Source organism: Chrysemys picta, chromosome 2 (genome assembly GCF_011386835.1).
Source record: "Chrysemys picta bellii isolate R12L10 chromosome 2, ASM1138683v2, whole genome shotgun sequence".
In the NCBI taxonomy this organism is placed as follows: Eukaryota; Metazoa; Chordata; order Testudines; family Emydidae; genus Chrysemys; species Chrysemys picta.
Genome location: NC_088792.1, coordinates 88617098 through 88638380, shown reverse-complemented (window position 1 = coordinate 88638380; position 21283 = coordinate 88617098). Strand labels below are relative to the sequence as shown.

The following is a 21283-nucleotide window of genomic DNA, read 5'->3' as shown; positions in this document are numbered from 1 at the left end:
CAACCTCCCACCCCGCCATAAACGTCTCCCCCTTGCTCTCACAGAGATTGTGGAGCACACAGCAAGCTGCAATAACAATGGGGATATTGGTTTCGCTGCGATCAGAGCGAGTCAGTAAGCTTCTCCATCTCCCCTTGAGACGTCCAAAAGCACACTCCACCACCATTCTGCACTTGCTCAGCCGGTAGTTGAAGAGTTCTTTTTCACTGTCCAGGGCGCCTGTATAGGGCTTCATGAGCCAGGGCATTAGCGGGTAGGCTGGGTCCCCGAGGATCACTATAGGCATCTCCACATCCCCAACAGTTATTTTGTGGTCTGGGAAGTAAATACCTTCCTGCAGCTGTATAAACAGACCAGAGTTCCTGAAAACACGAGCATCATGAACCTTACCCGGCCATCTGACGTTGATGTTGGTAAAACGTCCCCTATGGTCCACCAGGGCTTGCAGCACCATTGAAAAGTAGCCCTTTCTGTTAATGTACTGGCTGGCCTGGTGCTCCGGTCCCAGGATAGGGATGTGAGTTCCATCTATAGCCCCACCGCAGTTTGGGAATCCCATCGCGGCGAAGCCATCTATGATGACCTGCACGTTCCCCAGGGTCACTACCTTTGAGAGCAGTAGCTCAATGATTGCGTTGGCTACTTGCATCACAGCAACCCCCACGGTAGATTTGCCCATGCCAAAGTGGTTCGCGACTGAGCAGTAGCTGTCTGGCGTTGCAAGCTTCCAGAGGGCTATGGCCACTCGCTTCTGGACAGTCAGGGCTGCTCGCATCCGGGTGTCCTTGCGCTTCAGGGCAGGGGACAGCAACTCACAAAGTTCCAGGAAAGTTCCCTTACGCATGCGAAAGTTTCGCAGCCACTGTGATTCATCCCAGACCTGCAGCCCTATGCTTGTTTCCCGGGCCCAGAATCGCCGTTCCACAGCATCAACATGGCCCATTGCCACCATGATGTCCACGGTGCGGGGTCCCGTACTTTGCGAGAGGTCTGTGCCACTCTCAGACTTAATGTCCTCACCGCGCTGCCATAGCCTCCTCGCCCGATTTCTCAGCATCTGCCTCTGAAAAAGGTGGATGATAAGGTGCGAGGTGTTGACAACGGCCATAACTGCAGCGATGGTCACAGCGGGCTCCAGGCTCGCAGTGCTGTGGCGTCCGCGCTGTCACTCACCAGAAAAGTGCGCGAACTGATTGCCCACCGGCACTTTCACGGAGGGAGGGTGGGAGTGACAGTTGAATGACGACAGTTACCCAAAACCACCCTCGACACATTTTTTTCCCCAGCAGGCATTGGGGGCTCGACCCAGAATTCCAATGGCAGCAGGGACTGCGGGAACTGTGGGATAGCTGCCCACAGTGCACCGCTTCCAATGTTGACGCTTGCTCCGTTAGTGTGGACTCACAAAGTCGAATTACTGTTCTTAGTGTGGATACACACGTTCGACTTTGTAATATCGGTTCCACTAATTCGATTTAAGTAAAATCGAACTACTCTCGTAGTGTAGACATACCCTCAGAGCATCTTATAAGCTATTTATTTTTAATTTAGTCAACTTTTATTCAAGTTTTGCTGTTTTGGACCCTTTGTTATTTTTCATAACTTTCATAATGCAGGAAATAGACTTATAAACCAGAAAGAATGCTCAAGTATTCCACATAACTTTACATGAGACCGCCTACTCACCAGCTGCAGCAGAACAAGCCATGTGCTGAAGGAGTACAAATGCATATACATCAAGGTAAAAGGGAGGAGAAGGAAATCATAAGTGAACAGCTCTGATTCTTACCAACAGATTCATAAAATCATGAGAATGTAGCTGACGTCTGATAGGCAGGGTGGCAATTTTGCTACCCACATTCTTTTAGGAACCACAGGGTCAAAGAGAGTCATATTTTGTACCCATTCAGAAGTATTGCCCCTTTAAATCAGTAGTTCTGTCATTCTCAGAAGCTGCATCTTCTGGAAGTATTAGTCACAGCTGTTTGCGTATCTGCTGGTATGATGACAATTGGTGTAATCAGAGGCCCTGGAAGGTAGCAGGAATATTGATTCTGACCCAACTCCAGATGGAGGTAGAATAAAAAACCCAGCCCTCTGAGGATTTAATGGAAGCTGTATTCTGCTGGACCGAACGATTATTAATGATGTAGCTACAGGGGCTCATTAGATGCCTGCAAACTATTAGATTTTATACATAGAACAAGTAACAGGTAACTATATATTCTAGGGCTGTTTTTCTATCAGGAGATTCTGTAGATTTCATTAGCCATGAAAAGCTCCAGCTGCTAACTTGTTCTGTGACCACTGTTCTTTGGCCATGGACAGAGCAGCATTTACCCTTACTCTGTCAACTCTCCATTCAACATAGGTACCATTCATTATATTCACCTCGGAATTCAAGCCTCACACCCAAGAAATGAGACTTTGTTTTCCAAACATGGTTTGCAACATGTTTAACACTGAAATCATTGTATTGTCTCAGGTAAACTCACATCAATTGCATGTCATTTAATTCACACCCTGAAGGTGATCTGTAAAGCAATTAAACTGACTACTGTGGGGGAGAGAGGAATAAAAACCCAACAACACACTGCAGAAAAAAATAATAGAAACTCTGTCAATTGATGAGATCCATGAAGGGTTGATTCTTGAGAATACAACAAACACAAAACCAGTCTGCATTGTGACTGTACATACAAAGATTGGTCCTGCTTTGAGCAGGGGGTTGGACTAGTTGACCTCCTGAGGTCCCTTCCAACCCTGATATTCTATATGCATCATGGCATGACACCAACTACATTGCCACAATGTCCATGAAATGTAGCTTGGCATTACCCACAAGCATCATATCCATCATGTAATTGCAGTGTCTACTTATTCAGACATGAGGGTCATGATGTAGTCTCCTAATGGCTATGCAGTTTCCGTCAATCACTCCCAGGATACATGGGAAGGCTGCAATCTGGTGGAACTCAATCATATTCTCCCTCTTGGTGGCTGGCATATACATTACTGATTATGGCTTTCAAAAATGGGCCCAGGATCCATGAGGATGCCAGTTGTCTATGTGGTGACCCACTGGAAGGGTCTAGTGGCTGACCTACATGATGCTGGATAGTGGCTGGTCCCTATGAGTGGTGGTGGATAGGTCCTCCGTCCTGCAGAATGTCACACAACCACTGGAGTGTGTCCAGGACCAGCCCTTAGCATTAGGTTCAGGCCCACTGTGAGATCCCCATAAAACTCCAACAGGGGTGGTATGTTTGCAGGGTTGGCTATGGATGGAGGCTAGTTTTGGCCTGTGGCTCAGGCTTGGCCTTGGCCTCAGTCTCCTCTGCCCTTTGACTCCATTCCTCCTCCTCGCTCTGCTGTCACAGCAGAGGCTGCAGCATGAAGATGCTATTGTTTATCATATTAGACCATGTTTTCCTGCTTCCCCCTATCCCAGTTCAGTAGCTTCTCCTCCTCCCTCCCACAGTTGTCCCTTCCTGCTACCTAGTCCTGTCCCAGCCCTTCCCCTCCCTCACCAGAATACCCTCCCCACCTCCCTGCCCTGGCTATCTGTGGCTCCCCTCTCCCCCACCTCCGTTACCCAGCTGTCCCTGATCTCTAATCTGTGCCCCTCTAGATGCCCCACTCCTGCACTAACCTAATCCCTGCCCCTGGTCCACCTAACCTACCACTTATACTTACCTATCTACTTGCTGTCTCTCCAAGTAGATCTCACTCCTCTCTTTCTCTGGCTAATGCTTGAAACCACAATCCTGCTTGCCCTATGCTTTCACTATTATTGTTTTATGTTTTATGTGTGGGGGTGAGGAGCCCTGCACCTATCAGTGTCCCGCATTCTGCCCCCCGTGCTCCAGAAGCTGCTGTACCCCACGTGGTAGGCAGCCTCTGAGCACACCTACCAGATCAGGTTCCACATGCAAGATAGGCATTGCTTTGCCTATCTTCCCCTGGTTTGTAATTTGCAGTGGTGTCATGCACAGGGACTTAGATGATTAATTCTGGAGTTTAGGCATCCAAGTTCCTTCGTGGCTCACCCCCGTACTTCTTACAAAACAGAAATTAAATTCCAGCACGGAACATGAAGGAAATATAACCATGCAGTGCGTGAGTTCTTTTCCTTCTAGGATATAGGAAGACACACTGTTCCATTAGTGGGTAAATCAATTAAACAGTGATTCCTCTCTCACACTATCACTCCCATTAATTCTGTTTTGCCAAATCAGGCACATTGTCTAGATTACAGAGAGGAACCACAAGAGTTAATCGAAGAGCCAGGTGATGTGGACTAAAATCCCTGTCAGTTAGTGGATTTCCACCTGGTGGGTACATTTTAATAGGTAAAAGGAAGTAGAGAAAAGTCAGGCAGGGTGACTCATCAGATCAAGCAATGTAAAAGAATTAGATTTTAAGTGGGAAAGGATGTTTCCTAGGAAACTGCATGATCTGCTTGTGGAACATCAAACAAGAGCAATTTCCTAACAACAACCATGACTAAATTGATCTACAGCACCTCAGGCAGCATTATCAATGGGGGAGAAATTGGATGCCTTTTATATTTTCTTAGCTACTATCATCAAATTGTCTATTACGTGGCTCCTTCAGCTGTTACCTTTCTGACCTTGTATAAGTGAGAGTATGGTATTTGCCATTGTCTAATTGGAAAGCATGTTTCCCTTCCCCTCACCCTTTTCCTCCCTTTCCAGCAAGCTCTGGCTGCTGATGCTGTAGCTGACCGCAAAGAAGACAATTTACACTATTTTGCCACTAGGTATCCAATACACACTTGCACAGTGAAAGAATGAGTGTCCTGTTAGAGATTCTGTTTTCTGTGCAACAATGCAAAACAACGCGTGGGACCAGCAGCCTGCAAGGTTCTCCACATCGAGACATTTGTTCTGAAGCATATTCAGCCACCCATGCAATTTACACCAGGTCAAAATGAATGTCTTTCACCTCATGATCTTGCTGGCTACCTTTGCGTTCCAATAAATGAAAGCCTGTTATTGCACATATTTTACTATTTACATGATACCATCAATGAACTATACCTAGTATTTTAATTGCAGGGGAGGAGAGTGTCAATGTGGTGATAGTGGGTTCTGATTTCTTCCAACGGTGCAGGAGGGATAAAACATAGCCATTATTATATTTGGTCTATAGAATTTGACCATGGAGATCTTTTTTAACTACAGTGTCACATCCAGGCTATGACTTTGAGCAAGATGCACTATAGTTAAAGAAGAAGAAGAAAAAAAGTTCTGCACACTTCAAAAAGAAAAGAAAAATAGGTAGCACTGAGGATAAACCATCAGCCAGGACATGAGCCAGCTGCTTATGGTATTACTTAAGCATTTTCAAGTGCTGGTGAAATCAGGGCCAGCTCTAGGTCTTTTGCCGCCCCAAGCAAAAAAAATTTTGGCTGCCCCCCCGTCCCAGCCCTGGGCTCCTCGCCAGACCCCCCTGCTGCTCCAGCCCTGGGCTCTCTCCTCCCCCGACCTGCACCCTCCTTCCGCCGCAGCCCTGGGTCACTGGTAACTCGCTCCCACGGCAGGTCATTCAGCAGGAATTTTAGATGTGCACAGAACACAGACAGGATTGGTTCCCATATGGTTACAGAACTGCAATAAAGTGGAACAATTTTCAGCTTGTGTAATTGGAGGATATCTGGGTGCATATTATAAGCCTGTCCTACATAAATGAAGAAAAGTTGAGGTGCCTTTATTATTCTTTTGTTCCTCACTTTCTTTCTATGGGGAATTTGCAATATCACTGTCTTCCTTTTAAACAAACAAACAAAAAAGGCAATGGCTGTTGAAAATAGCAATTCCAGTACTAGGAAGCGTTTCTTGCTCAATTTTATCCTACTTTTTCTACAGCAAGTTACAGTGGATCAGTATATTTGATTTGGGAGAAATGAAGTAACAGCTGCCCAAACTGAGCTTGAGCACTCCTGAATTTTGAGGTGTTCAAATCTGGAAGGCAGGTGCTGGGGGGGGGCGGCTGTGGCTCTGCGGGGGAGCACGGCAGCATGTATGCAGCCGTGTGTCTGGCGCTGCGTGGAGCCAGACAACGCTGGTCTGAGTGGCACGGTAAGGGGGCTGGGGGATTGGATGGAGTGGAGGTTCGGGGGGGGGGGCAGTCAGGGGCAGGGAGAAGGGGGGGTTAGATGGGTCAGGGGTTGGGGGGCAGTCAGGGGACAGGCAGCGGTTGGATAGGCATGGGAGTCCCGGGGGTTTGTCAGGGGACAGGTAGGGGGTGAGGTCCTAGGGGGAAGTTGAGGGGGGGTCTCAGGAGGGGGCAGTTGGGGACAAGGAGAAGGGAGGCTTAGATAGGGGGTGGGATCCTGGGGGGCAGTTAGGGGCAGGGGTCCCGGGAGGGGGTGATCAGGGGACAGGGAGCAGGAAGGGTTGGATGGGTTGGGGTTTCTGTGGGGGGCAGTAGGAGGGAGTGGATACGAGCAAGGTAGGGCTACCCTCCCTCCCCGTGGAGTGTCCTATTTTTTTGAATGTTAAAATATGGTATCCCTACCCTTCACAGTGCAGCTCTCCATTCACTGCAGCATGAGGTCTCAGCTACCTCACTCACTCCCCCTCTTTCCTGTTGGTAGTGCCAAGGGAATGCTGGGAAATGTAGTTCTTTCCCTGCTCCAGGGCTGGCTCTATAGGCCGGGAGCTAACCAAGGAACTACAGCTCCCAGGGCCCCCCAATGGTTCTCAGCTACCATGCTGGATCCCTGCTGCCCCTGCAAATGGGCTGCCCCAAGCACGTGCTTGCTTTGCTGGTGCCTAGAGCCGCCCCGGGGTGAAATGCAAAGATTGGATGCAAAGATTTGGGAATGGAAAAAAAATTCCACCTAACTCAATTATATTGTCATACAGTAATTCATCCATGCAATGATGGAAGAAATTGAAGATGAGCAAATTGATTTGGCACAGTAATATGTAGACTTGTCCTCAGCCAAAATCATGAGCAGAACTTAAACTGAACATTTTTAAGCCATTCTACTCAGTATAAAGACCATTTTAATTTTTTATTAACGTGGGAATGTATCATCCAGTAAGATATTTCAACATGAGCATAGATCCCATATACAAGAGGCAGATACATCCTCTAGCCTAAACTTAGCACATGATCCTGGAAGCCCTCTATGCGTCACATTTTATTTGACTTCTACAGACCTGCCATCTTGGGCCCTTACATTGTAATAAAGTCTGAAATTGTCCACAAGCCCTCCACAATCATCCTCTAATGAGTGTGTGTTTGGAAGCCATGTGTGGAACAGAAAATGCTTCTGCACATGCCTGGTGGAATATGTAGGATGTTGACTGGAAGACAGGGAAGATGTCATGCTCTGAACACCAGCTCCAAAGTGCAGTGAAGAAACGGTGGGCTAAGTCTTTAACGCAGCCTTAATTGGTCCTCTGGTTGTAAAGCCATAATTTTATGGCACAAAAAACACAGGCCAAACACAGGTTTGAAAATCTGGCCCACTTCCAGTCTACCAAATGGCACAGAAGTCCCCAGACTCTGGCTTAGCCAAGGGTGAACTTTTCAGTAAGAAGAAAAATACAATGGAAAACGAGTAACAAAATTTCTTGGCAAATACTTTGTTCTTATAACAGTTTTCCTACTCTATACTTGTGAAAAATGATTTTCTCCTCTCTATTTATAGTTTACAGCCCCTCTCTGAGCTGAGGCCATATCTGGGATTAATGTTTTTATTTTAAAGGAGAAAGATTAAGTATTTTTAGCTTCTGTGAAATAAGTTGATGTAGGCTGCAATTGTCAGCCGCATCTTAAATTGTATGTACCATACTCTGTACCTCATAAATATTTAAGATGGTTAAATAATTATCCAAGGCTCCTCAACCTGCCTTTCTTTATTAGTTCCACAGGGAGCCAGGAAAGCATTTGTTCTCCTTCAACCGTACAGACAGAATTATTATATTGCAAAATATTCTCTTTTGGTTGTTGCTGAGGCTGCTACAAGGATTCTCTTCTGTTGTGATGTGATGGAATTAGCCACTTGCAGAGGACAGAAGCTTTGTTGTTTACTCACCAGATCAATACAGCTAGGTTGGCAAGCTTTCCAAAACATCTCCATCAAAGCAAATCCTGTCTCACTCCATTCCACCCTTGGTTTTATGTTCACAAAAAAGGAGAAAAAAACTGGGCTTCTATCCAAGCACCCTAAAATATGCAGGATTTTATAGTGCCAAGTTGAGAAGTATGTGGCTGATGCAAAGAAAAACAACTTTGTGGCCAAATGACAGGGGCTGAAGGGACACAGGTGCACCTACTTATACCAGTAACTGTGATGACTGTGGGAGGGAAAGCCAACAACCCGCTTTTACCACAAAATAGCACTGAGCAAAATTCTTACAGTTGCTTTGCAGCCCAATCTTCTCTCTCTTTTAAACACAACCATATGGTAACAAGCAGGTCCTTATAACCACATAACAGATGAAGAGCCCAAGTTTTCTAGCAGCCGGCAGATCTTGCCCCAGCAGCAAAGCCAAGGAAGAAAAGCTGTCTCCCAGATGGCAAGGCTGGGGAGCTTTGTGCATCTTGAGTCTGCACCTGTCAAGTCTGACAGTGGTTCAACCCCTCCCCCCCTTTAAACATGTACTTGAATATACAGTGGAGAGGGAGAATAAGAGCATAATCCACACCTCCTGTGAACAGGGAGGGTGGGGTGCCATTTGAGTGCTGTTGGCATTTTATACAAAGGCTAATTTGCTTTGGAATGCTATTGTTAAAAAGGACACGCTGTGTCAAGTAAAAATAACCTGTGTGGATACAGTAATGTGCTCTGCATGGTGTCAGGTGGAAATCTGCACTTGTCTCATAGTGGAGCAATTAAAGAGTTTGATGGCAGTAATCTGCCACTTTGTGTAAGAACTCAGATTAGATCACAGTGGCTGAACCCAGCGGAGGGCAAGGTTTTGCAAAGTTTTTAAAAACATTTTGCCAACTCAAAATATGATTTGGGTTTTGTGGATCTTCCTTTTTTTAAAAAGAACTAAAGTAAACCCAGGTATTCAAGTCTTAAGCTCTGGCTACACTACAGCTTAAGTAGGCATAAGTTATGTCACTCAGGGGTGTGAATTAGCCACCCCACTGAGCGACATAGTTTATGCTGATTTAAACACCGGTGTGGACAGTGCTATGCCGGCAGGAGAGCTTCTCCCGCCAACATAGATACCGCTGCACGCACGGACTGGGTAATTAAGTTGACAGGAGAACTCTCTCCCATTGGCTTAGAGTGGTTACACTAGAGGGCTTGCAGCTGCACCGCTGTAAGCTCTCTAGTGTAGCCATAGCTTTAGATACTATGGGAGTAAGCCTAGGCCCAGATCCACAAAGGTATTTTAGGTTCTTAACTTCCACTGAGATCAATGGAACCTAGTTAGGAACCTAAATATCTTTGTGGATCTAGGCCCAAATAAACACCATAGCAAGGTTAGATAAGATTCAACTCAAAGGAACATTGCCAAACACAAGATGTTCCAGTAATTTGATGTTAGACAAAGTATGTTCATCCAGCTTTTATCACATTACAGAACTAAAGGGTGGATGAAACAGTTTTGGGGCAGGCACAGACTTTTTCTTCTGTTTTTGTACAGCGCCTAGCTCCATGGGATCCTGGTCCAGGACTGTGACTCCTAGGCACTACAATAATACAAATACATAAATAAATAGGAACCAGTCCAAAAATTTAACCCACACCCAAGCCAAAGTTACAAAGTATTCAAACATTATCTCCCCAGTATTTTTATTTTTGAGCACTACTGTGCTTGCTGATTTTGATGAGGATAAGAACTATTGCCCCATAAAAGTCTATTCTCATACTTCGGGTTCAGCTTAGCAGAACAAAGAGGTCTTGGATAGTTTGCAGCAATATCCAAACTTTTGGGCACTTATCTAGAGTGAACCAACACCTTGGAACATTCTAAGGTTCATCCATCATTAAGTTCAGCAGAATTTCATTTTGCTTCTTGTTTTTCTGGATGCTGTTTTCCATTTATACGACGCCACCAGATAACAGGACACAATTCCATCAATATCACCATGCTCAATAAATAACAAGTAAATAAAGGTGTGTATGTAAAGAGGCCGGGCACTGTTTGAGGCAAAAGGATTTTTCCATCACCACAAATTACTCTTGCTAAAAAAAAATGACAGGTTTTAAAAGAGAACGAGTTAAAATAGAGATGCATTTCCTCTTTGACAAAGTTTTACAGGGCAATCTCTTGTTTGAATTTTCCTTTTTTATTATTCATATTCACCATCATTAACTCAAGCTATTTATTTTCCTGTCCCTTTGAAGACAGGTGAGTGAGGCGTATTTATAGAGCAGATTTCAGACAAACTCCTTGAGTCTATTGTGATTTCCAGTGACTGCACACACAGGGCCTGAATCATCAAGTATTTAAGCATGCACCTGACTTTAAGCACATGCCTAGTCTCATTGACTTTGCATATTTAAAGTCAGGTTTGTGCTCAAGTACCTCAATGAATAGGGGCCACACTCAGGCCTGGCTGTAGGTGTCTTGCAACATTCAGGAGCTTGGAGGGAATGGGGGGTTTCAGTGTTAAGAAAATACAGCAACATCTCACCACACAAGAATCTCCTTCATCTTCATAGTTCAGGAAAGAGCAAACTGCCTATTAATATTGCTTCTCTGTTGTGGTCTATGTTAAGCTGCAGTAGTGAATACAAATGATAGAAGGGAATAGTGTATTGTGTGTGCACATACACACAGAAGCTGCACCCGAATCAATAATACTGAGGATAAAATGTGTACTATGACATACATGCATGCACTAGTTTTAGCATTGTCCCATGAGGACATGTCAAGCCCAGGCCAGTCATGATGTGCATCCCAAAATATTGTACATTACACAGCTTTCTAGTGCTTTCAGGGGGAAATATTTATGGAAAACATCCTAATTTCATAATCGTTATAATTTTCTTTTAATCTATTCACTGTTATCTCAGTCTCTAACAGTCATATTTTCGGCAATACAGGTTAGCATGTCATTGTGCTAGGTTGGTCTAGAATGGTACTGTAAGCTCAACATGATCAAAGGAGAGCTCTTGATATTATCCCCCTCTCTTTCTCTCCCCATTCCCCACTTTCTCTGCCTCTCTCTAGAGCCACATGTCTAGGTAGGGTCTAAATTTGCCAATTTTTCCTACATAACATCCCTAAGATCTTTTTTTTCTTGTCCATCCACACAGCTCCATCTATCATCCAGACCCTTATCATCATCTTTTCTCATGGAAAATTTCCATTTCAATGAAACTGCACTTTTCAACACCGTGTTGTATGAAAATTTTCAACCATCCTTATTCACAAGAAAGCATTTATTCCCTGCCCCATTTTGCAGATGAAAGAGGTATGGATAAGAAAGGTTAGTCAAGTACTCAGAACTTTTGGTTGCTTAGGATGCTGAACATCCTTTTGATTGTCCGCTAGTCCTGATGCACTAAAGAAGCGCATGTAGTAGACCTCCCTCCATTGTTGATAGCAAAAAGGTTCATAAGATGAAAAGGCCTCTTGCTATGACAAGGCCCTTCTTGCAAGTATACAACAAAAATTCATCCTTCTGTATCAATTTCTGCCAGAATACCAAGTTCCAAAGTTGTATTGCCATTGATAGCCATTGGAGTAGAAAAGATGGCAGGTTCAGCCCCCGACTGGGGGCAATTCTCTGAATGAAGGCTTGTCGTCAAGGGTAAGAGACTCAACCTTCTACCTCTCCACTGTGTACAAAGGAGAAATCCTTCCTAGGCACTCAAGCTTGTGGGCTAAAATTTTAAATTCCCAATAAGAAGAATGGAAAGTTCTACTCAAAAGATCTAATGCTCAGGAAAACAAATTCTGAAAACTAAAATAACCCCAAAGAAAAACCACTCCAAAAATGACTGTTGCAGGTAGAAAGAAAAAGCAGCAGAGGAGAACATGTAATCCTTTGATAATGAACCTTGAGGTAATTATCTGTCTTTATGAAGACAGTTGTTAGATATATTTTGATGAAAGGGAGTACTGTAGAATCTCATTACAGTCACTGATGTGAAACTGCTAATCACCAGAAAGGGTTTATTGGTATTGAAGTCTCAGTGTTGGGTTTCTTTGGCTCAATATACTCAGAAGCTTCACTATTTTCCCCAATATCAGGTGCCCACTCCGCCCCTGCCAGGATGAGAGAATTAGGTCAAGTTAGTGTTAGCAAGTTTGAGATTGCAGTACATTGTACACGGACCCCAGATTCCACTGTGAGGAGTTGTTGGCACCTCTCACCTTAGAAATATTACAAATCCATGTGGAAACCAGATTTCCTACCTCCTGCTGCAATCATTCTGCCAAAGATTTACCAGCCATGCAAAATGAACCAGTGTGACTCATGATGAAAAAAACAGATCTCTAAGAATGTGTATTTTAATCAACGGGGTCTACTGCCCAAGAAAGCAAGGGGTTTCCTCCATTCATAGAATAGGAGAAAATGGAGGTGGAAGAGTCTTAGAATCATAGACCTCAGGAGATCATCTAGTCCAACCCCCTGCTCAGAGCAGGACCAATCCCCAGACATATTTTTGCCCCAGACCCCTAAATGGCCCCCTCAAGGATTGAATTTACAACCCTGGGTTTAGCAGGCCAATGCTCAAACCACTGAGCTATCCCTCCCCCAGCAAAGAAAAAAATAAAATAAAACCAGATCCCCCTAAGTGGTCCCCTCAGGCCAGGTCTACACTACCCCCCTAATTCGAACTAAGGTACGCAACTTCAGCTACGTGAATAACCTTAGTTCAAACTTACCTTGGTCCACACTCGGCAGGCAGGCTCCCCCGTCGACTCCGCGGTACTCCTCTCGCCGAGCTGGAGTACCGCAGTCGACGGCGAGCACTTCCGGGTTCGACTTATCGCGTCCAGACTAGACGCGATAAGTCGAACCCAGAAGTTCGATTGCCAGCCGCCGAACTAGCGGGTAAGTGTAGCCATTACTTTTAGGATTGCGCTCACACCCCTGGTTTAGCAGGCCAATGCTCAAACCACTGAGCTATCCCTCCCCACCTTGTTCAAGCTAGAGCTGGAAGAAGCATTGGGATAAGCGAATACCTAATTTCTATCACTAGTAACAGAGATTCTGCAGGCCATGTCATGCCCTTTCATATACTCAGCCTCATTCTCTTCAGATTGTCAATGACAATGCTGTAGGGCTGGAACCTTGAGGGTGAAATTTTGACTACTTAATTGTGTAATTTTGTTTGACTACCCAAAGCTGCCAAACATTAAAGCACAGTTCTAGCCTAAAAGTTCATACAGGTGTCACTGATGGCATAATTTAAAGATATTTGGGCTGCCTAGGTCTATCTGCTGATGATTTTGCATGACAGAACACTTTATCATTGGTGATAAAGTGCCAAATGAAAACACCCAGCTTGATCCTCAGATGCCTGCTAAGTTGATGGGCTAGCAGCTAAGCAGAATATTATTTTCTTACCAAGTAAATTCAATATAAATATCATCAAAACACAATCAGCATGGAACCCCACAGTGATATAGTATAGCCACTTTTCAGGGTTGAACCACATATTACCGGTGCTTTCCAAAACAGATCCAAAAAGATCAAAAGATCTAATGCTCAGGTTTGGGGGTAATAATCAAGATGTGTCACCATTTGGGGGTGCAAGCCTGTTGTGTGAGAAAAGAGAAAAACTAAAATATAAGTGAGCAAAAGGCTGCCTAACTGATGTATAACCCCCACTCAGATGGCCCCAAATGCAGTGGCTCAGGGTGATAAGTACCACCTTGATATAAGCTGTGTCCAAGGTGAAGAAAAAGCCTATGCTGGGACTCTCCAGCACAAAATGAACTAACTTAAAATCTAGAAGAATTGTAATTCATTCACAAGAACTATTTCAAATAAAATGTTAGGAAATAAACATGTATGCTAAACACATTATTTATGAGATTTTAATTTAGTCCTCAGTGGGTGAGGTGATGTCTGAGTCATCTGAGTGGGCTTGGGGGAATATTTTTGGTAAATTAAGAGCAGTTTACTCTGGAAAATAAGGTTTATGAATATGATATGAATTGCTAGGTGAGAAGAGACAGTATATCTTGTTCTTCAGTTTCTAATATTGGATACCCATATAAATGGAATTAGACTTTAAACTCCTAGTATAGAAAGTTATATGACACTTAGGGTATGTCTACACTACGGGATTAATCCGAATTTATATAATTCGAATTTGGAAAACAGGTTGTATAAAGTCGAAATGTATGCGGCCACACTAAGCACATTAATTCGGCGGTGTGCGTCCAAGTACCGGGGCTAGCGTCGATTTCTGCGGCGTTGCACTGTGGGTAGCTATCCCATAGCTATCCCATAGTTCCCGCAGTCTCCCTCGCCCATTGGAATTCTGGGTTGAGATCCCAGTGCCTGATGGGACAAAAAACATCGTCGCAGGTGGTTCTGGGTACAGCCTCACCTCCTCCCTCCCTCCCTGCCTGCATGAAAGCAACGGACGGCAGACAACCATTTCGCGCCTTTTTTCCTGGGTGGGTGAACACTGCAGACTCCATACCACTGCAAGCATGGAGCCCGCTCAGCTCAAAACAGCAGTCATGAACATTGTAAACACCTCGCGCGTTCTCGTGGAGTTTATGCTGAGCCAGGACCAGAAAAACGAGGCGAGGAGGCAGCGGCGGCGGCAGCGCAGCGACAAGCATGATGAGGGCATGGACATGGACATGGACACAGACATGGACACAGAATTCTGTGAAACCGCGGGCCCGATGCTTTGGAGATCATGTTGTTAATGGGGCAGGTTCTATCCATGGAACGCCGATTCTGGGCAAGGGAAACAAGCACAGACTGGTGGGACCGCATAGTGTTGCAGGTCTGGGACGATTCCCAGTGGCTGCGGAACTTTCGCATGCGTAAGGGCACTTTCATGGAACTGTGTGACTTGCTGTCCCCTGCCCTGAAACGCCAGAATACCAAGATGAGAGCAGCCCTCACAGTTGAGAAGCGCGTGGCGATAGCCCTGTGGAAGCTTGCAACGCCAGACAGCTACCGGTCAGTCGGGAATCAATTTGGAGAGGGCAAATCTACGGTGGGGGCTGCTGTGATGCAAGTAGCCAAAGCAATCACTCAGGTGCTGCTAAGAAAGTTAGTGACTCTGGGAAATGTGCAGGCCATAGTGGATGGCTTTGCTGCAATGGGATTCCCTAACTGTGGTGGGGCAATAGATGGAACCCATATCCCTATCTTGGCACCGGAGCACCAAGCCACCGAGTACATAAACCGCAAGGGGTACTTTTCAATGGTGCTGCAAGCACTTGTGGATCACAAGGGACATTTCACCAACATCAACGCGGGCTGGGCGGGAAGGGTTCATGACGCTCGCGTCTTCAGGAACACTACTCTGTTTAAAGGGCTGCAGCAAGGGACTTACTTTCCGGACCAGAAAATAACCGTTGGGGATGTTGAAATGCCAATAGTTATTCTTGGGGACCCAGCCTACCCCTTAATGCCATGGCTCATGAAGCCATACACAGGCAGCCTGGACAGGAGTCAGGAGCTGTTTAACTACAGGCTAAGCAAGTGCAGAATGGTGGTAGAATGTGCATTTGGCCGTTTAAAAGGTCGCTGGCGATCATTATTGACTCGCTCTGACCTAGGCCAAAGAAATCTCCCCATTGTTATTTCTGCTTGCTGCGTGCTCCACAATCTCTGTGAAAGTAAGGGGGAGACCTTTATGGCGGGGTGGGAGGCTGAGGCAAATCGCCTGGCTGCTGATTACGCGCAGCCAGACACCAGGGCGATTAGAAGAGCACACCAGGAAGCGCTGTGCATCAGAGAAGCTTTGAAAACCAGTTTCATGACTGGCCAGGCTACAGTGTGAAATATCTGTTTCTTTCTCCTTCATGAAAACCCGCCCCCTTTATTGACTCATTTTCTGTAAGGAACCCACCCTCCCCCTTCCCCCCAGCTTTCTTTAAAACCAAATAAAGTCACTATCATTTAAAAATCATTTATTCTTTATTAATAGATTAGAAAAAGGAAGGAAAAGGCCACTAAAAAAAGGTTAAAAAAATGACAGCCTTTTGCTTGGGCTGTCTACTGGGGTGGAATGGGAAGGTGTACGGAGCCTCCCCCCCCCCCCCCCCCCGCGTTCTTACATGTCTGGGTGAGGAAGATACGGAACATGGGGAGTGGGGAGGGTGGAACAGGGGCTGTAGCGGCAGTCTGTTTTCCTGCAGCCGTTCCTGAAGCTCCACCAGACGCCGAAGCATGTCTGTTTGCTCACGCAGCAGTCCCAGCGTTGCATCCTGCCTCCTCTGATCTTCCTGCCGCCACCTCTCATCTCGAGCGTCTCTCCTCTCCTCACGTTGGTCCCTCCTCTCCTCACGTTGGTCCCTCCTGTCCTCACGTTGGTCCCTCATGTCCTCACGTTGGTCCCTCCTGTCCTCACGTTCACTGGCTTCTTTCCTATACTTTGCAACCGTTTCCTTCCACTCATTCAGATGAGCTCTGTCACTGCGGCTGGATTCCATAATTTCTGAAAACATCTCGTCTCGCGTTTTCTTTTTACGACGCCTTATCTGTGATAGCCTTCGGGATGGAGGAGGGAGGCTTGAGGAATTTGCAGCTGCTGTAGGGAGGGGAAAAAAGAGAGAATTGTTTAAAAAGACACATTTTGCAGAACAATGCTTATACTCTTTTACGGTGACCAACACTATTCACATTACATAGCACATGTGATTTCTGTGCAAGGTCGCATTTTGCCTCTTAATGCTGAGTACCTGTGGCTTTGCTGCTAGAGATCACAGGTCTGGGCAACAGAATTCGGCTTGCATGCGGCCATGGTAAGCCATTGTCTTACAGCTTCTGCGCCCTCCTTTCCCACATACCACCCATACCAAGCATAGCCTGTAGAGTGCTGCGGTTTTTCTGTTAACATTCAGCAGCAGCAGAAAACAAACTAACCACCCCACCCCCCCTCCCGCCATGAATTCTCTGGGATGATCGCTGTACCCCTCCCCCCACCGCGTGGCTGGTATCAGGGAAGATCCCTGCAGGAACCAAACTAACCACCACCCCCCGCCGCCGCCCCCCTCCCGCCATAAATTCTCTGGGATGATCACGGTACCCCTCCCCCCACAGCGTGGCTGGTAACAGGGAAGATCCCTGCTAGCCAAACGCGAAAAGCTCAGGGCCAATTTCCCATCTGCGCTTGGCTAACTGCAGGGAAGGATTTATTTTCCGCCACAGGCAAACAGCCCAGTAGGAATGGCCACCTCTGTCCCCTTAATTAAGTTCCCGTATTTCAACCAGGTTACCAGGAGTGATATCACTCTCCTGAGGATTACACAACAAGATAAAGAACGGATGTTGCTTGAATGCCAGCAAACACCGGGACCATACGCTGCCAGGCTTTGTCAGGCAATGATACCAGATTACTTGCTGCAAGCATGGCATGGTCAAGTGTCCTACCATGGAGGACGGAATAAGGATGCACTGCCCAGAAACCTTGTGGCAAGGCTTTCAGAGTACCTCCAGGAGAGCTTCATGGAGATGTCCCTGGAGGATTTCCGCTCCATCCCCAGACACGTTAACAGACTTTTCCAGTAGCTGAACTGACCGCGAATGCATCCCAAGTCCTCAGGGCAAAGTAATCATTAAAAACCGTTTGCTTTTTAAACAAGTTTTATATTTTAAAAGGTAAACTCACCTGAGGTCCCTTCCATGGGGTCAGGGTCTTGGATACTGGGTTGGGAGGGTACTTCAGTCAGGGTGAGAAAAAGATCCTGGCTGTTGGGGAGAACGGAGTGCTGTGTGCTCTCTGCAAGCTCATCCTCCTCCTCCTCCTCCTTTCCCCCATCGGCAGAATCCTCAGGTGTAGCTGATGAGACTATCCCCGACCTGGAATCCACGATCACAGGTGGGGTAGTGGTGGCAGCCCCCCCTAGAATTGCATGCAGCTCGGCGTAGAAGCGGCATGTCCGCGGCTCTGACCCGGAGCGACCGTTTGCCTCCTTTGTTTTTTGATAGGCTTGTCTGAGCTCCTTGACTTTCACGCGGCACTGATCTGAGTCCCTATTGTGGCCTCTCTCCATCATGCCCTTGGAGATTTTTTCAAAAGTTTTGGCATTTCGTCTTTTAGAACGAAGTTCTGCAAGCACTGAATCCTCTCCCCATAGAGCGATCAGATCCAGTACCTCCCTCACGGTCCATGCTGGTGCTCTTTTTCGATTATCGGCCTGCATGGTTACCTGTGCTGATGAGCTATCTGTGGTCACCTGTGTTCTCCATGCTGGGCAAACAGGAAATGAAATTCAAATGTTCGCGGGACTTTTCCTGTCTACCTGGCCAGTGCATCCGAGTTTAGATTGCTGTCCAGAGCGGTCACAATGATGCACTGTGGGATAGCTCCCGGAGGCCAATACCATCGAATTGCGGCCACACTAACCCTAATTCGAATTGCTAAAATCGATTTTGGCACTACTCCGCTCGTCGGGGTGGAGTACAGAAATCGATTTAAAGGGCCCTTTATATCGAAATAAATAGCGTCGTTGTGTGGACGGTTGCAGGGTAAATTCGAATTAAAGCTGATAAATCCGAATTAAAGTCGTAGTGTAGACCAGGCCTAAGAAAAGTATGAGATAGAGGCAAGTGTCCTGATGATTGTATAACTGGGCAAAGAATTGAAAGCATTAAAGGATTTATTTTCTTTTTGGCTAGGTAATTCTTTTATAAGCAAATGTCAAGCTCTCTTTTTAAGACTAAAGTTTATCAAGTCATTAACTACAGTGGTATCTCACGTCCATGCACACCTCATAGTAATAAAAGTTACTATCCTGCACCTGTTTTGCCACCCCAGCAAAATGAAATTAGTGCGTTTACATGTAGGATTGTATTTTAACACAAGAAATGTTAAAAGTAATAATCACAGTTCCATGAATACAGGCACAACTCCTTAGGAGGATATGCCTTCCCATTTTAAAGGAGAACTGGAACAAAACAATGATGTGGAGTGAAAACTGCAAGTAATTATGGTGCACCTAGGATTGTAGCCTTTTGATTGATTTGGGCGCAAAATGCACAAGTTACTAACCGCAGGTTCTTTATTCAGGTGGCTGCATAAGATTATTATTAAGGATGAGATTGGTGAACAACACGTAGAAACTAGGGCTATCAAGCGATTAAGAAAATTAATCGCGATTAATCACGTGATTAATCTCACTGTTAAACAACAATAGAATACCATTTATTTTAAATATTTTTGGATGTTTACTACATTTTCAAATATATTAATTTAAATTACAACTCGGAATACAAAGTGTACAGTGCTCACTTTATATTTATTTTTATTACAAACATTTGCACTGTAAAAAAACAAAAAAATTGTATTTTTCAATTCCTCTCATACAATTACTGTAGTGCAATCTCTTTATCATGAAAGTTAAACTTACAAATGTAGAAAGATGTACAAATAAAACTGCATTCAAAAATAAAACAACGTAAAACTTTAGAACCTCCAAGTCCACTCAGTCCTACCTCTTGTTCAGCCAATCACTCAGACAAACAAGGTTGGTTATAATTTGCAGGAGATAATGCTGCCTGCTTCTTGTTTACAATGTCACCTGAAAGTGAGAACAGGCATTCGCATGGCACTGTTGTAGCTGGTGTTGCAAGATATTTACGTGCCGGATGTGCTAAAGATTCATATGTTCCTTCATGTTTCAACCACCATTCCAGAGGACATGCTTCCATGCTGATGATGGGTTCTGCTTGATAATGATCCAAAGCAGTGCAGACTGGCATATGTTCATTTTCATCAGCTGAGTCAGATGCCACCAGCAGAAGGTTGATTTTCTTTTTTGGTGATTTGGGTTCTGTAGTTTCCACATCAGAGTGTTACTCTTTTAAGACTTCTAAAAGCATGCTCCACACCTCGTCCCTCTCAGATTTTGGACGGCACTTCAGATTCTTAAACCTTGGGTCGCGTTCTGTAGCTATTTTTAGAAATCTCACAACGGTACCTTCTGTGTGTTTTGTCAAATCTGCTGTGAAAGTGTTCTTAAAACGAACATGTGCTGGGTGATCATCCGAGACTGTTATAACATGAAATATATGCAGAATGCGAGTAAAACAGAGCAGGAGACATACAATTTTCCCCACAAGAAATACAGTCACAAATGTAATTGACTCAGTAATTTTTTAACTAGCATCATCAGCATGGAAGCATGTCCTCTGGAATGGTGGCCAAAGCATGAAGGGGCATACGAATGTTTAGCATATCTGGCATGTAAATACCTTGCAACGCCGGCTACAAAAGTGCCATGCGAACGCCTGTTCTCACTTTCATGTGACATTGTAAATAAGAAGCAGGCAGCAGTATCTCCCGTCAATGTAAACAAACTTGTTTGTCTTAGCGATTGGCAGAATAAGAAGTAGGACTGAGTGGACTTGTAGGCTCTAAAGTTTTACACTGTTTTGTTTTTGAGTGCAGATATGTAACCAAAAAAAAAATCTGCATTTGTAAGTGACACTTTCATGATAAAGAGATTGCACTACAGTACTTGTATGAGGTGAACTGAAAAATACTATTTCTTTTGTCATTTTTACAGTCCATATATTTGTAATAAAAAATAATAATATAAAGTGAGCACTGTGCACTTTGTATTCTGTGTTTGAAATTCATATTGAAAATGTAGAAAAACATCCAAAAATGTTTAATAAATTTCAATCGGTATTCTATTATTATAAGTGCGATTAATCAAGATTAATTTTTTTTTAATCGTGATTAATTTTTTTGAGTTAATCGCATGAGTTAACTGCGATTAATTGGCAGCCCTAGTAAAAACATTAAAACTTTATTTAGTACTTAAATACAAACAAGTAGAACTGTAATTATAAAAAAGTAAGACCACCACAATAATTGCACACACTCACAAACTTAGGGAGACCATCAGAAGTGAAGAGGACAAGAATAGTAAGTGGAGGAAGCGCAGTAAGTGGGTATGGCGATCCAGGCTTCTGCCATCCTGTCATCCCAATGTCCCCACTACAGATTAGACATACACCTGATTTTATGCCCTTTTCCTGTACACCTGCATGTGTCCGGTGACCATATTTAGATTGCCAACTGGGCCCCAGTCCAGGGGTGTACAGGAAAAGGGCATAAAACAGTGTAAAACTTTAGAGCCTGCTTTTTATTTACAATGTCACCTGAAAGTGAGAACAGGCG

At 44.9% G+C, this 21283-nt stretch overlaps 1 protein-coding gene across 1 annotated transcript; it reads right to left on the bottom strand.

Annotated features, from left to right (window-relative positions):
• Positions 1 to 16078: 16078 nt before the first annotated feature.
• On the bottom strand, positions 16079 to 18758 carry LOC135981396 (chromatin assembly factor 1 subunit A-like). Its single transcript, XM_065583665.1, has 2 exons — positions 17765 to 18758; positions 16079 to 16684 (listed from the first exon to the last, which is right to left on the bottom strand). The coding sequence occupies exons 1-2, from the start codon at positions 18297 to 18299 to the stop codon at positions 16107 to 16109; spliced, it is 1113 nt and encodes a 370-aa protein (XP_065439737.1). The 5' UTR covers positions 18300 to 18758; the 3' UTR covers positions 16079 to 16106.
• Positions 18759 to 21283: the final 2525 nt, after the last annotated feature.